The sequence below is a fragment of the Acipenser ruthenus genome, chromosome 27, assembly GCF_902713425.1.
Source record: "Acipenser ruthenus chromosome 27, fAciRut3.2 maternal haplotype, whole genome shotgun sequence".
Lineage (NCBI taxonomy): Eukaryota > Metazoa > Chordata > Actinopteri > Acipenseriformes > Acipenseridae > Acipenser > Acipenser ruthenus.
In genome coordinates, this window is record NC_081215.1 from 23,879,399 (window position 1) to 23,896,476 (window position 17,078).

Sequence of the window (17,078 nt, forward strand, 5' to 3'; positions counted from 1 at the left end):
GAAATGCTATCTCTAATTGATAATTGCGCATCATATTCTTGGGTAAGGGAGACTACTCGTACTCTTTAGTTTGTATTATAGCATTCATTATCTTATTTTTTACCAATATTATTTCCTGTACAGAAAGCCCAGCTATACAGGTTGTTTAAAGGTTAAAACAACTAAGATATTATATTAGATGAACAATCACATATTAAAAGATGTATTTAAAGTACCATTTGCAGATATATCATGTTATTTTTTTTAAGGATGTTGTGTTTCAATTTTGCATAATCTAATTGTATATACTCAAGTCATTGAGATGAACCCACGGTTTTATTAAGGACATTAATGTAGTCCCTGTAATTCAAGTACGAGTCAGGGTACATAGTAATTGAAAATAAATTCCCTTTTCAACCACTTCTAAAGGCCAGGTGGTTTTAGAAATGGCCACTTTGACATCCATCTGTATTTTATTTCCTCTTTGAAATTGTGATTTTATATATAGATTTTCTATTAACTAACACAGTTGCCAACAGCTGCAGGGGAGGGGCAGAAATCACATTTTCACACCCCAAGTGGTCATTTTTAAAACTACAGAAATGCATTATTTTAACCCTTTCATGCATGGCAATCTTATATGGGGATGTATAAAAAAAAACAAAAAAAAACTCTATTCTAGTCTTTACATGGGGACATATGGAAGACTCAAATGCATGATGACCTCACATGAGGATGCCCCCCCCACCCCACCCCCCCATTTAAGCATCACAAACATCACAACACATTTATTAAGAACACAGAGAGATCTATGAACATACTCTACACAAAATGTAACAACATGTGCTCAATTATAGGAATATGTTTTTTTTTACAGCTAATTGAAAAGGAAGCTCAGAATAATAAATAAAAAAGGGGACAAAATGTAATTAATAATATATTTATTAGGTGTCCAAAACATTTTTTTAGCTATTTAACCCATGAAAGGGTTGATCTAGTAATGTTATTACCTTTTATAATAATGTTGTAATATAAAACATTTAAACACTTATGCAGCTCTACAGGCAGAATGGAATGGGAGTGATCAATGCTTTGCTTAAGGGGCAGAAAACTAAAAATGAAAAGTGGTTTTGTAATGTACTTGGTTTTCATATTTTATATCCAACATTTATGAAAACAATGGGTCAGCCTCATGTGTTCTGTGGGCATACTTTGTAATACTGTCTGGATCTTTTTGTATCCAGGTTACTGTACCTCATTGTAACTCTCAGCAGGATCTAATGATTAGTGCGGAAGAGGAATCTCAAGCAGCTGTTTGCGCTAATGAGTTTTTGCAACATTACTGCAACGATGAGCTGCTGTGGCATTTCCGCCAGCTACACAGCCTGTTGTTCATTTTACTCAGATACCCTCTGTGTCTCCTGATTTGAATGCGTTTTGAAAAGCACCTTTCTTTCTAAGTATAAGTGACCTGCTGCTTGCAGTCTGTTTCAAGGAAATAAGCTTATCCGAATGAGATGTAATTTGATTTATTTATTTGATTAATGCCCCCCCCCTTAAGACTAACACTATATGATTATTTGAAAAAAAAAACCAAACATTTTAATCGAAACCAATATAATAATTAAAATGAATGCTAAATTAATTCGGAGTGTAAAAATGTAAAATATTAATAAAAATACAACATATAATGAGCATTAATTCGGTGCGCCATGAGCCCAGAGCGAATGATTGAAAATGCATGTAAAGCACTCGTGTCCGTCAGCACTGCTTATTAAGTAATTATATTAGATTACAGGCAGATACAATTAGCATTACCCTTGCATAATGATGAAAAAGCGCCTCTCATAATTGGAAAAAAAAGGCTTCGGGTGATTATGGGATTTTATTAGGCTCAAACCGAGTGCTGATCTGAAGCTGGGATATAAAGGTCCTTAAATCATTGAGTTTGTCTTGTAAAAAGGCTCTTATGTACTGTAGAGAATAAGATGATCAATGAAGTGCTGATTTTAATGGCTAATACACACCATACTCACACTATAGACCTAACAATCCCTCTTGAAATATTTGAGAATGTATCAAAGAACCACAGTGTCTGGGGCTTATCGAATAGTTTAAACCCATTTATATACTGTATTTGTGTAATCCTAACTAAAACATACAGACGTGCTCAAATTTGTTGGTACCCTTACAGCTCATTGAAATAATGCTTCATTCCTCCTGAAAAGTGATGAAATTAAAAGCTATTTTATCATGTATACTTGCATGCCTTTGGTATGTCATAGAATAAAGCAAAGAAGCTGTGAAAAGAGATGAATTATTGCTTATTCTAGAAAGATAAAATGGCCTGGACACATTTGTTGGTACCCCTTAGAAAATATAATAAATAATTGGATTATAGTGATATTTCAAACTAATTAGTTTCTTTAATTAGTATCACACATGTCTCCAATCTTGTAATCAGTCATTCAGCCTATTTAAATGGAGAAAAGTAGTCACTGTGCAGTTTGGTATCATTGTGTGCACCACACTGAACATGGACCAGAGAAAGCAAAGGAGAGAGTTGTCTGAGGAGATCAGAAAGAAAATAATAGACAAGCATGGTAAAGGTAAAGGCTACAAGACCATCTCCAAGCAGCTTGATGTTCCTGTGACAACAGTTGCAAATATTATAAAGAAGTTTATTATTATTATTATTATTTATTTCTTAGCAGACGCCCTTATCCAGGGCGACTTACAACCGTTACAAGATCACATTATTTTTACATACAATTACATTATTTTTTTACACATTATTTTTTACATACAATTGCCCATTTATACAGTTGGGTTTTTACTGGAGCAATCTAGGTAAAGTACCTTGCTCAAGGGTACAGCAACAGTGTCCCCAACCAGGGATTGAACCCACGACCCTACGGTCAAGAGTCCAGAGCCCTAACCACTACTCCACACTGCTGCCCGTAAGTTTAAGGTCCATGGAACTGTAGCCAACCTCCCTGGGCGCGACCGCAAGAGGAAAATCGACCCCAGATTGAACAGAAGGATAGTGCAAATGGTAGAAAAAGAACCAAGGATAACTGCCAAAGAGATACAAGCTGAACTCCAAGGTGAAGGTATGTCAGTTTCTGATCGCACCATCCGTCGCTTTTTGAGTGAAAGTGGGCTCCATGAAAGAAGACCCAGGAGGACTCCACTTTTGACAGAAAAACATAAAAAAGCCAGACTGGAATTTGCTAAAATGCATATTGACGAGCCACAATCCTTCTGGGAGAAAGTCCTTTGGACAGATGAGTCAAAACTGGAGCTTTTTGGCAAGTCACATCAGCTCTATGTTCACTGACGAAAAAATGAAGCTTTCAAAGAAAAGAACACCATACCTACAGTGAAACATGGAGGAGGCTCGGTTATGTTTTGGGGCTGCTTTGCTGCGCCTGGCACAGGGTGCCTTGAATCTGTGCACAAGCAGGGCACAATGAAATCTCAAGACTATCTAGGCATTCTGGAGCGAAACCTACTGCCCAGTGTCAGAAAGCTCTGTCTGAGTCGCAGGTCATGGGTCCTCCAACAGGATAATGACCCAAAACACACAGCTAAAAGCACCCAAGAATGGATAAGAACAAAACATTGGACTATTCTGAAGTGGCCTTCTATGAGTCCTGATCTGAATCCTATCGAACATCTATGGAAAGAGCTGAAACTTGAAGTCTGGAGAAGGCACCCATCAAACCTGAGACAGTTGCTCAGGAAGAGTGGGCCAAAGTACCTGTTAACAGGTGCAGAAGTCTCATTGAGAGCTACAGAAAACGTTTGATTGCAGTGATTGCCTCTAAAGGTTGTGCAACAAAATATTAGGTTAGCGGTCCCATCATTTTTGTCCATGCCATTTTATTATTATTTTATTATTATTATTATTATTATTATTTATTTCTTAGCAGACGCCCTTATCCAGGGCGACTTCCAATTGTAAGCAAATACATTTCAAGTGTTACAATACAAGTAATACAATAAGAGCAAGAAATACAATAACTTTTGTTCATTTTCATTTGTTTTATTATTTACAATATTATGTTGAATAAAAAAATCAAAAGCAAAGTCTGATTTCTATTAAATATGGAATAAACAATGGTGGATGCCAATTACTTTTGTCAGTTTCAAGTTATTTCAGAGAAAATTGTGCATTCGTTTTTTGTGGAGGGGTACCAACAAATTTGAGTATGTCTGTATATTTGAGCTTATAGTAGAACTGTATTATAATAGCTTACCGCTTCTGGGATTGAATTCCATGGTGCAGCACTGGTGTGGTGCCATTATTTTGGGGCAAGGTGGTGTTGGTGTTGTTCGAAGTCAGTGCTTTTAACTCAGCCCTCAAGTTAAGATTGCTGAAAGAAAGTAACTTGGGTTAGGGTTTTACACATTTTGACAGACACAGCTGTGTAATGCTTTTTAATGCTGTTTTTAAATGTTGCTTTCTTACACGAATATAATTTGGTCTGGTATATTAATATCATTTCTAACACAGATTAAGGCAAGAATAGACTTCAGCATATGAGCAGAGCTATTTAAAACAATTTAGAATAGCTGGCATCCAGTAGAATCTTACTAATCCAGTGGACAACATTTGATTACAGGTAATTCAATATATTATCTCCCTTAGGAAAGAACTGGACATAATTCATCTTATAGTCTTTCCATGAGCCATGCTGTACTTTTATACACAGGAAAAGGACTTAAAATTGACAGCAGCATTGTATGCGGTTTAGATTGAGAAGGCCTTCCCCCCCATGCAACCAGTAATGTATCAGACCACTCTATACCTCACAGGGAATGAGTGGGTAGAAACCACAGATGGGTAGGGGGTGGATTCCAGGCATCAGGGCAGTGTACACACCATACCGCATATATTACACATTCAGGAAACTAGATGCTGTATTAACTCAGCTGCTTGGTCTTTCACAAGGGCCTAATGTTATGATCTGAAACAGAAATCAATAATGCATGACATTTTGTCCTACCATACTTGTGTTACACCTTTCACATTTCAGCTGGTAGCGTTCATGAATGACAACCTACAGTAAGTCTATAACTGTTACAACTGGGAACAAACGAAGGGGCGTTATGTGTTTTCTCAGCAGTATTTCTGTAATGAGCCATAATAAAACATCATATCCTCATGATTTCTCGATGAAAGCTGCAACCATGAAAGGGCGACATCTGGATAAGTAGATATTTACAAAAAAAAAAAACACTAGTCCTAACACATGGTGAATTAGAAAGGGCAGAGGGTACGTCCATCCATCCATTCATTCAGAGAGCTAGAACATGAACAAGCTGACACGCTTAAGCATTAAGTGTGCTGGGAAAGTTCAATCATTTTTATGAGCCCACTTTGACGCAGGCTGTTCTCGCAGTGTATATTTGATAAAAGGTAAGGATTCTGTACAAAACGGGTTTCTCTTTTGCCCTCCAGTGGAGGAAGTGATAATGACACTTCTTCAACACCATCATAATAGACCTTACTAGAGGACTGAATAAATAAATATAGAATAATTACTTTGACTTTGTAGTTCATTAAAATACAAACTGCACAGAAAAGGGCGTCTGCTAATTATAAATAATAATAATAAAAAATTCACCATTCTTACGTCTGTTTACTATATATTAATAATAGAGCTTATTAGCTTATAAAACATTTGGTGAATCAAAATGCTGAGGTCAGTTTACTGAATGAATCACTACTCCTTTGGCGTTGTTTATATTGAGTACTAAGTGTCCTGGGTGTTAAAGGGAGTTGTCCCTTAAAGGGGAAGCCTGAGAGTCCGTGACACTTCGTCTGTCACAGTTAGTTTACTGTAATTCACAACATAAAAATGGTTCAAATGGTCAAGAACATACCAAAATACCCCTGTCTTCTCCTGTGAGTAACCTTTTCCAAGATCAATCTCTCACTTTTGTCTTTTTCAGGTGGCTATCATAGCAGGGAATTTTGAACTGGCAGAATTCATCAAGAATCACAAAGAAACGGATATTGGTAAGTGAAAATGGGTTATTACAATAGAATGAAATGCGCTTGAAAGATTTCAATTAGCCACTGTCTGTGCTCAGAATTGTGATACGTCATAGGTTGCTGGTAATCAGGATACATGTGACCTGTGTTGCATAAGGAATATATCTGGGATTTTGTGGATGGATCGGCAATACAAGCTAATGAATGCAAAATGCTGGCATCATTTGACTTGAGCAGTTTGTCTAGCTTTTTTGTTCCCTGCACAACAATTCTTGTCATACTTTATTCTACACTTTAGATTATATGATTGTCTACTTGACTTGTTTCTTATCAGTTTTACCTCAACATTCCATATACTTCCTTTATAATTGCAGACCGAAAACCTTCTTTATGCTTAATTTTTCATTGAGTTTTTATTTAATTGTGTGAGGAGATAGTTGGAAGTTGGGTGGAAATATATATTGTGTGTGTGTGTGTGTGTGTGTGTGTAAGGTAACAAAAAGTTTTAAAACCATCTACCAAGCTCCAAAATACGAATCACTAAACATCTATTTCAAAAGTGCCAACTGCTGTTACAAAACCTCACAAGATTTAAATGATCAATTGATTTCCATTGCGTTCCATGAAACGGTAAATTAACAATTTCATGATTCTGAAACTGCTAATTAAGAGCCAATTATTAAGCAAGCATTTTAAAGCAGGGAACAATTCAGGAGCTGTAATGTAATGCTGCTGAAAGTGACTGAAGACCTTGCTTGATTTGATCTTTTATTTATGTGTTTATTTCATTAATATCTGGAAACAACCAGACACTGTACAATAAATAATGGGGTCTTGAGATGCCATTTAAATTGACTGCACTGTTGACTGCAGTTGTGTGTGTGTGTATATATATATATATATATATATATATATATATATATAAAATGTCTTCTAATAAAATATTTATTTTGAATGTATTTATTTTTTTAGAAGTACAGGGTTTGGAAGAGGATTAACAGACTGACAAATATACAAAATATAATCCGTGATTGTTTCCCAGCAGTCTGCAGCTGTCTGCAAGTAAATGAGGAAACATCTGCTGACCAACATATTATTATTATAGAATGGAGGTACTAAAGCTCATTGTAACAATGACATTGTGCAGCCTTGAGGCAATGCAGAATAATACTGTTCATACAACGCCAAATAGTCGAATGACATTTTCCTTTGGAGAAATCTTTTTTTTTTATATGAGCTGTTTTGTTGATTGTGATGGGATGTGTTTTCCAGTGGATTAACTGTCATGGGTTGTGCTTGCTCAACACTAGAAGAAGGTTTGTGTTTTCAATGGCTCCATTCCTATGTGCTTCTGTTAACATAACCAGAGATAAGCATACAGCTATTTTAGTTAATAAGCTAAGGCTAATAGATTCCTTGGACACTGTTGCTAGCTACCAAGTCACTGTATACTATACCCAATACACATTACTGTGAATATGCTGTGGCTGTGGCTAGATGTACGATGTACTTAGCTGTTATTGCAAACGTTATAACTTCATATACAGTTACTGTATATAAGCATCACAAAGATCATGCAGCAGTTTAAAATATGATACATGTTTTTTATATTCTCAGTTTTGTTGATGTTAAACTATTTTGATAAATCAGAAATGTTACACTGATCTGGATTATGTTTTTTTTAAATTTTTTTCATGATGCCTTCTGACTGCGGATGTAAGTCCCTGTCAAATTATAGAAATGAAAGCCGTGTAACCATGTAACCTCTTAATGCTGAAAGGTGGAAGTGGGGTTATGCGGAAGCATAACCTGTTAATCATACATTTAGAATATCATCTATAACAAGCATATTTTAGTACAAGAATACATTGCAAAAAAGGCAATATATGAGTTTAATATATAAGTAACAACTAAATCATGCCTCTAAAAATGTCCTGTTTCTGCAAAACGTCTCTTGAGAGAAAAAGAACCATTTACACCGAAGATCTGTTTAAAACACATTACAAGCATTGTTATTTGTAAAAGTCACTCCAATTTGTGCTAGTTATTTTTTTTTCCAGCGATATTCGACCTGTACGTATATTTCAATCAAGTGTTTACAGTCTTGGCAGCATTCAGGTTTGACTCACACCAGCCTTGATTGAACTATTTGAATGATTTTCAGCAATAGAGCCACACTTTTTAAATAAATAAATACAAATTAACAAGGATAATGGATCACAGTGATAGCTCATATTGAAAGCTGTCCAGGAGGGTAAGTTACATGCATCAAAAATAAGACTGAGCGCTTTTTAATGTTATGTTGTCATAGGAAAAAGCCTTGATAGATGAAGTACAGTACAGTGCACTGTCCTTGTCGTGCGAACTTCATTTGAAAATTGAATTCCAGACACAGTCCTAATGTGTTTCTCTTTAATCATTATTAATACTTGATGTGTATTGGATTAGGGGTATGTGAAAAAAGTTCCTTGTGAGATGCTATTACGCTGATCTCATTAGCTAGATTTAAACTACATTAATCTCATCCATAATACATTCTGTTTGTATTATGCCTCATTAGCAAGGCTACAATTTTGTCACGGAGGTCACGGAAATTGTGAAAATCATGAATTTGAATAAAGTGGATGTAAAACACATTTGATTAGGTGCTTCCTTTATTTCCTTTAAAAATTGCCTAAAAAATGTCATGCACTGAAAATACAAATCTGCGACCCGCTTCCGACCCGGACGTGCTACTACAAGACCCAACCCAAACCAGCAACCCACTGCAATACCGTCTTCTTACCTGCGACCCGACCCGACTTGCTTTAATACGACCTGCAACCGACCCGGTGTTTGTCCTTTACTGATTGACTCTCACGCTCTCACATTCCCACACAGATATCTCTACTATTTTCCTCAGATTGAGTTTATACAACAGGCTATACAGCATGGTAGCTTTCTCTAGTGGTCTGGATATATTTTAACATTGTAACATCTTAACTATCTCTACTTACTTTACTTTTGTGGACTGTCGTACACAAAAACATTTTTACAAACAACAAATCCAGTCACATGTTAATTATTTTCATTCGCTATGATTCCAAAATAATTCCACACTTTACCTCTTGAAATATTATTCACAACATGATATAAAATCTTTTGTTTCACCTCGTCCACAGACATTTTTTATTTCACCCAGCAGACATGACAAAAGGATCAAACATGTGGCAATACAAACCGAGAACACTGCTTAGTCAGCTGACTCCCCTAATCACCTCATGCTTTAGTGCAGGAAATACCGGTACGTTCACCATCTAATACGTTATTTGGGAAAGGGTTACAGACGAGTATGCTGAAAGGACAGAAAACGTTTTTGGTGATTTGAAATTCAGACCCGAGCCTGGTCCTAAAATAATTTTTTTTGACCCACACCTGAACCTCAAACCGCGAAAAAGTTAACATTCCAACCCGAACCCAACCTGCTTTTGTGGGTCACCCGCGGGTACCTCCTGGTACCCGACCCAATGCAGGACTCTAATGCACGCAGCATTTACGTGTAGCTATATAGGTCAGCGAACAGATTCGACATTTTCAGAATCACACATTAAACAAAAGGCTACTTCAGAGGCTGCTGAAGAGAACGTAAAATAAACAACAGCTTTCAGAAACCAAACTGGAAAGTATGATATGCAAGTTAAATCAGTACTAAAACGATCCAGCACAGCCACCTCGCTTCAACCTGCTGCTTACAGTTGGAATTTTAGACCCGAATAGCCACGTCTTCTTTGTTTTGACTCGGTACTAATAAAATAAATTATTGGATGGGACAAATAACATGACAACGAACGTGCTGCATACATTGACTTTATTAAAGTATGCCAGATGCCCTTGTGTAACCGAGTTTTTGGTCTGTTTCTAATCGATTTCCACATCTGAATCTTGGCAAAGCTTTGCCTTAACTTCCAACCAATTCAGTGGATGCAGATGTGCAGTCTCAATGTATGGGCAAGTCAACTACAGGGGGATGCTGCATACTCGCCTTTAACAAATGACAGCACTCTGTTTTAGGAAGGAAGCAAGGTCCACTATTTTTAGGCTTTATAGTGTTCTGAAATACTGTCTAATTAGGTTTATTTAATGTTTAAACATGTCCGCGAAATGTCCGCAAAATCCTAATTTTATTCCGCAACATACCCGTGAAAAATACGTAAATTTACCACGATTTAAGTAGACCCCTAGTCATTGTACATGAGAGATGTTTCTTCAAAAAGCACGAATGAAATAGACAACAGTATAACACCTATTATTTTAAGAATCACTTAGGTGAGAAAAGGGGGCCGGTCTTCATAATCGTTACAGGTACTTGTTTATACTCTTTACTCGACACACCACTAGTTAATTTACTGACACACCAGGATAAATGCAGATGCCAGATGGATACCCATTACATACTCTTTTTTACCATATAGTGCTTAGGTATGCTGTCTTGCTAATGCATTGTTTATTAATGCATTAGCAAGGGCAGCAGTGTGGAGTAGTGGTTAGGACTTTTGACCGGTGGGTCTTGGGTTCAATCCCAGGTGGGGGACACTGCTGCGGCACTTTTGAGCAAGGTACTTTATCTAGATTGCTCCAGTAGAAAAAAAAAAAACTGTATAAATGGGTAATTGTATGTAAAAATAACGTGATATCTTGTAACAATTGCAAGTCACCCTGGATAAGGGTGTCTGCTAAGAAATAAATAATAATGAATGTATTACTGTAAATGAGTTTACAGTGCACAAAACTCCATCTACAGTACATTTGCCTGTCTGTCTTTGTGGATATTTGTGGAAAAACGAGTAATCCACAGAAAAGAAACATCAGTTGAGTGACTGCCTAACGTATTCATTTTTTTGCTACCAAAAATCCAGTAATTTCTAGTAGGATAAAGTAATGATTAACTTGTTCATCCCTTATCAGTAGTGGATTAATTTCAATCTGATGTGATTAAATAAGGGAGATTCAAGTGTATCTCCTAAAAGGTGAGTTATTCGTTGGCCCTGTGGTTGGTGTGCTGTTCATTTATATATTATTCAGTATATAAAATAACCGATTGGAAGATAATGTGTATGCACATGTAACATAATTCAAAAAAGCATACTTAAACATGCTTCCTTAAAACAGTGCTTTGTGATTTGTGCCTTTGATTCATTTCTGATGCATAAGTGTGCAATGGAATGATATAATTCTGGTCACCCCCACTTTACAGAATCCTTCTATTTTGGTAGTATAATTCATTCAAGGTTTGAAAAAGGTGAGATTTAATTAAACTGTTAGAGGTGTATATTTAGAGGTATATTTTTAGAATGTCTTCACTTATTATATACAGCATTGCATTTCTCAATCAAAACAGCGTCAGATCTAAATATATCTGCCATTTGAACTCCCTATAAACATTTCTGGTGTGTTCCTTCAGGAGTTATATATTAACCCTCTTATTATCTAAATACAGTATTCGATTTTTAAGCTTTAGGGCGCCGGAATTGAGATTCATCTCTATTTAGATCATTAGTGTTATCTAGCACTCAAAAATATAAGTTTGTTGAAATCAACATACACTTATAAAACTGGAATATTAACCTATAAATATAGATTGTAGAGAGCTTTATTTTCCTAGAAGGATGTTGCTTCATATCTTTGTCTCCCTTATATCTAGTTCATATAGTGCACAGTATCTTGAAAATGCACCCCACATTTGCAGTTGATGCTTGTAGCTCATGATGCTTCTGACCTACTTTTATAATTGCACATCCTTAAAGGAACTGAATAGTATGTTACAGAAACAAAAATCTTTACGCTTCTTAAAGAAATCTTGTTTCTGCTGGTATCAAAAGGATCATGACCCTTTTTTTTTTTGCATGTATTATCAGCTTTTTCTCTGGTTGATTTTTGTAGTGCTGTGAGCTTTTTCATTTGATTGCATTTAAGTGCAAACATATTCTTAGAAGCATTTTATAAAGAAACACTCAATTTGTCTTTTATTGGCAGTCTACTCTATTTTTATCTTTGCAGTGACCATTAAAGAAAGCACTTGCCGTGTGTACCTAGGTACGACAGTGAGGGCTGTAAAAATCCTTGCGTGCAGTAACCAAAGAACAAGGTCTCAGGCATATTACTATACCTCAAGCATTTTTATCTAAGAGATTGAGCTAAAGATTGAAATTGACTGGTTATTCATAGTCTAGATCGTAATGATGTCATAGTCCTAGATCGTAATGATGTCATAATGCAAGACCCCCAAGCGATAATTATTGTAATCTTTTTTTTCATTGCAGAGCTGTTTTTGTTCATTTTAAAAACACTTATTACACTTGCGGTACAAAAAGGATTTGCATTTTTAATTTGGGGAATTGATCTCAGGATTCAGATACGATCATTTCTTTAGCATGTGCATCATTTAACAATATGAAACTGGTGGAGCCTAAGGGATGAGTAAATGTATTCATTTGCTGGACATTATATATATATATATATATATATATATATATATATATATATATATATATATATATATATATATATATAATATAATAAACCATTGCTCAAAAATGTACATCTCCCCTGTTTCCTTTAATAGAAGCAAGTGGTTGCCATGGAGCGCAGAATTATGTGATAATTGGTTTTAGTTGAAATCTTGTTTGTTTTTTTCCATCTGAAATTTTCGACAGGAGAGACAGTTACTGTTTCTAAAATACACTTTTAAAAACATTTTTGTTGAAATAAGAAGAGTGAATGTGCGCTGTATTGTATCCCTTTTATGTTAAATGCATGCTCATTTCAGAATGCTTTAGTTCAGATGCAAACAAGCGTGAATCTGTATTTAAATATAGATTACTTATCCTAGAGTTAGAAACACCATAGGGCAATTGAAAGCTCTGTTTTATAATACATATAGCATGCAAGCAGTAGCATACTAGAGTTGGTGTTAAAATTCATGGTTTAGGCTGTTTCAAAACTGTCCAACAAATCAGGATTCCCATCTCAAGTAGTAACACAGCCCCCCCCCCCCCCCCCCACACCCCCACCAGAAAAAGTACTTACAAGCACTACCACTAAAAGTCCCTCTTTTTGTTTTGCTTTTTTGTTTTATTTCATTCATCTTCTCATAATTTAAAGACATTATATATCATTTTAAGTAGCTTGTGTCACTATCCGTCATTTATGTTCATTGTCTAGAATTTCTTGACTGGCTTGTTAAGTGTTATTAATACTGTGTTTTTTAAATGGTATGAAATCCCATTCTTCTCTTTAGAAACATCAAAACAATACACAGCTCTGGTGAAATGAAATACAGCACATTGTACAGGGAAATGATGTCCAGAGGATGTTTTAGCCTTTCTAACTCGATTGTGCATTGTGCAGGCTGTTATAGATGGCAGCTTTTTTTTTTTTTTTAGTATGATATGCTATTAACTTAATATGTAGCCTGAATGCACTGAGCTGTGGGTTGTGGGAATTAGGTTTACAGGAATTCTTGAGAGGAGGGGATGTCATTTGATCTGAATACTGTGCAGGGGACACATAGGCTGCAGTATTTAACAGGTTCAAGCAGGTCCAGCACAGCACGTGCCATTAGCTGGTAGAGCAGATAAATCACAGTGACGTAGAGCGGGCAGTCTGGTCTCATGAGCCCGCAGAGTGCTGGAGTGGAGCTCAGTATTTCAGCTGGGTTCAGGTAGCAGTGCAGATGGAGAGATGTCACAGTGTTCTATCACAGGGAAGTTCAAAGAAAAGCCTTGGTGGGTGTAATGTTTGTAGGGGTCCCTGTCTAGCCTCATAACCCTAAAGAAGATATCTGTTTTATTTATTTATAATGGTGACATGCAATGACCCACGCATTATTCTGTTTGTACAGTAGTTTGGCAAACTCGATGCTTAAAGATTGGAAAATGACGTCAGAATTGACCAGAGACCTTTTTGGTTCCTTTTGACGATGATGTAATTTGATTACATTTGTTTAAATAGACATGCAATTATGTGGCTGGGAGGATACATTTTACAATAAATGACCAACAGGCTTAATCATGTGTACCAACTAGTTTCTACTTCATTGTATTCAAGTCATTATTTTATTGCATTTCACTCCAATGGTACTGAACCAGAAGCACACAGATTTGCTTTTGCTATAGTCACTGCCACACATCAATGGACACATTTACTTTTTAATAACAAATTAAAGGGCTCTACAAAGCAACCTTTAAATACAGGTTTATGGTCCTACTGTATAAGCTATTGCCAAGCAACAAGCAGTGTTTCTTTCTTGTTACAGTCATTTATGGGAAGGGAAGGGTTACATACAATTTCAAAAATTACATGGTAGTATTGGTGAATAAGTGTTTTTTTTTTGAGAAAAAAAGGATAAAGACATGAAGTGAAAGATTTAATCACAGGAAATATAAAACCAACAACAACAACAAATTAATACAAGATCAGTGGTGTGTACTGTACATTTCTTAGTGAGTAGTATTGAGCCTACCAATTATATGATTGATCTCACTTAAAAAATCTGTGTCTAATAGCTGTACAGCACTTAAAACCTGTAAGTTTGTTTCCCCCTTCTTTCGCTCATCCCTGTTCACAAATTTGACAGTTGTAAAAGCTGGGAAAGAATCCTGTGAAAGAAAAGAGTGGTGGTAGCATTCACATGATTAATACTGTGAAAAAATAGCCAGGTTTTTTTTTTTTTTTTGAACAGCTCTAGTCTGCGCGCAGTCAGCTCCCAGCTGACAGACAGAATTATGTGGGGTGGGCTTTGTCACCAGAACACTGGGCACTGCATGCCCAGCGATGCTTGCAATTACTTCGTGCCCAGGAACCAGCTGCTTTTTTGTAGGGTGCATGCAGCTAAGTCGCACAAAAAACAGAGGATTATTTTTGTGCTTTTTTTTTCTTTTGTTTTCTTTTTCCATTAAACCAAGAAATTATAATGAAGGGATTGGAGTGAAAGTAAGAAAAGGGGGAAAATGAAGTCTTTGTTGAATGCCTTAACAAAGAAAGAAGGTAAGAGAGAGAGAGAGAGAGAGAGAGAAAAGAGAGAGTCATTTTTGTGTATGAGAATGAGTTTTGACTATGCAAGGTTATTGTTAATTATTTTTTTAAAATCTCTGCATATGACACCTAGAAATACTTACTGCAGCTTTAAGTGGTTTCCACTGCAGTTGTTTGTCTTATTCTTGTGAGTGGTGTTCTGTTTTAATAATGTACATGTATTTACATTGGTCTGGTATGCTTCTAGCTCATGTGTGTCTTCTTAATACACAGGAGCAGGGAGTTTTCTTCCTGAATCAGGGCATTGAACTATCTCATTAAACCCTTTTTAAATTCAATAAAATACTTTTCATTAGTATCTGCTCATTAAACGTGGTTTAAAATAAATGATAAGTTAGTTGCTACTAACATCTCTTAAGGTGTAGCGAATCTACCTGGGCAGCAGTGTGGAGTAGTGGTTAGGGCTCTGGACTCTTGATCCCAGGTGGGGGACACTGCTGCTGTACCCTTGAGCAAGGTACTTTACCTAGATTGCTCCAGTAAAAAAAAAACAAAAAAAAAAAAAAAAAAAACACTGTATAAATGGGTAATTGTATGTAAAAAAATAATGTTATTGTATGTAAAAAAAAAAAAAAAAATAATAATGTGATATCTTGTAACAATTGTAAGTCGCCCTGGATAAGGGTGTCTGCTAATAAATAAATAATAATAAAAATGCTAGTATGTGCAAGAAATTCTTCCTTACACCTTAAAAGTTTCCTTTTTTGTGGCACAGACAGCAATCTTTTACTGGGAAGCAAAAACAAAACATGATTTTAACAGTTAATGTGGGGTTTAAGGGAGTGTGTTGCAATCCATCGTGAAGTTATCAGTTGGTAGAGTTCTAAAAATGTCTTATTAATTTGCTTTAATGAAACGAAGGTTAAAAATACATTTTGCAGCTGAGAAAAGACGCCCACCTACATTTCTCTGACGTTCTTTAAAAAATAAAAAAAACACAGTGCTGCTGGCGGATATGAATCATTTTTAGATGTAAAGCAGTTGTTTTTTAAACCATGTAATTTGTTTATTCATTCTTAAATTCATTCTATATTTGATATACCTAATTTTTTAAGTAGACAGAGATCCACACATGTAACAATATATTTTTACATAATCAAAATTCAGTTTTTTTTAATCATTATTATTTTTTATTTACTGTCATATGTTTTTGTAGAGCCCTTATTCTGCCTGTTCTATACATTTTGTATGGCTTCTAAGCTTCTCAACACTTTGCACTGAGCTGCGCTTTATCTCAAAGTCAATCAGAGGTCCTTGTGCTGACACTGTGCTTGTAAGTGGCTGCTGCCCAGCTGTAAAGGTTGTGTGTTTGAAATGTGCAGTGTACACAGATCGTTAACTCGATGTAACTCCTTGTAGAGCAGATGAACTGAAGGCATTGACAGTTGTGAGCTGTAATGCGCAGTTCTTCTGAGATTCTGACAATCATTGAGAGGTGTGTACCAGCACACAGCTATGTGTAGGAACATGTGTGTGTTTTTAAAAAGCAAGTAACATCACATGTATTTGCAATTTGTTTTTCATCCCCCTATTTCAGGGTCTTTACTGTCATATTGAATGCTCTGGGGTTTCGTTGTTCCAATAGTCAGTTATGTTTTTCCTGTTGTGTTTTCATAAAATAGTGTTTTTTAATCAACTGCTTTTACCTGGCTTTGAGCTTGCATGCCATTCAAATCATGTGTCAGTGTGACCATTCAACTCTGACAGGTCCACAGACTCTATGTTTCTATGGACATAGATACATAGAGAGAGTAGGTGGGCCTGGCAGAGTTGAAAGGTTACGCTGTCACATGATTTGAATGGAATGAGGAAGGCTGCTCTGTCCTGGCAATTAGGATTCTCCAAGCAAGTTCAAAAATGGGTAAAGGCAAATTTACTCTAGATAAAAATGCTAATAAGTCAATATTACAGCAACCAAACCTAGAACCACTCAGAATTATAGAAAACATCATACAATAGTGCATGGAAATTAAAAAAAAAAAAAAAATACATGTTAAGCATCTTACATGACCACAATATGGTC

General features: G+C 35.9%; 1 protein-coding gene across 4 annotated transcripts in view; it reads left to right on the forward strand.

The window, feature by feature from the left end:
* Positions 1-17,078, forward strand: part of LOC117432277 (SH3 and multiple ankyrin repeat domains protein 2-like) — a 150,013-nt gene that overhangs the window by 52,725 nt on the left and 80,210 nt on the right. For all 4 annotated transcript variants that reach the window (XM_059002118.1, XM_059002119.1, XM_034053954.3 and 1 more), the window contains exon 11: positions 5,941-6,007. In XM_059002118.1, the coding sequence (XP_058858101.1) occupies positions 5,941-6,007 (67 nt within the window). The remainder of the gene's footprint in view (positions 1-5,940; positions 6,008-17,078) is intronic.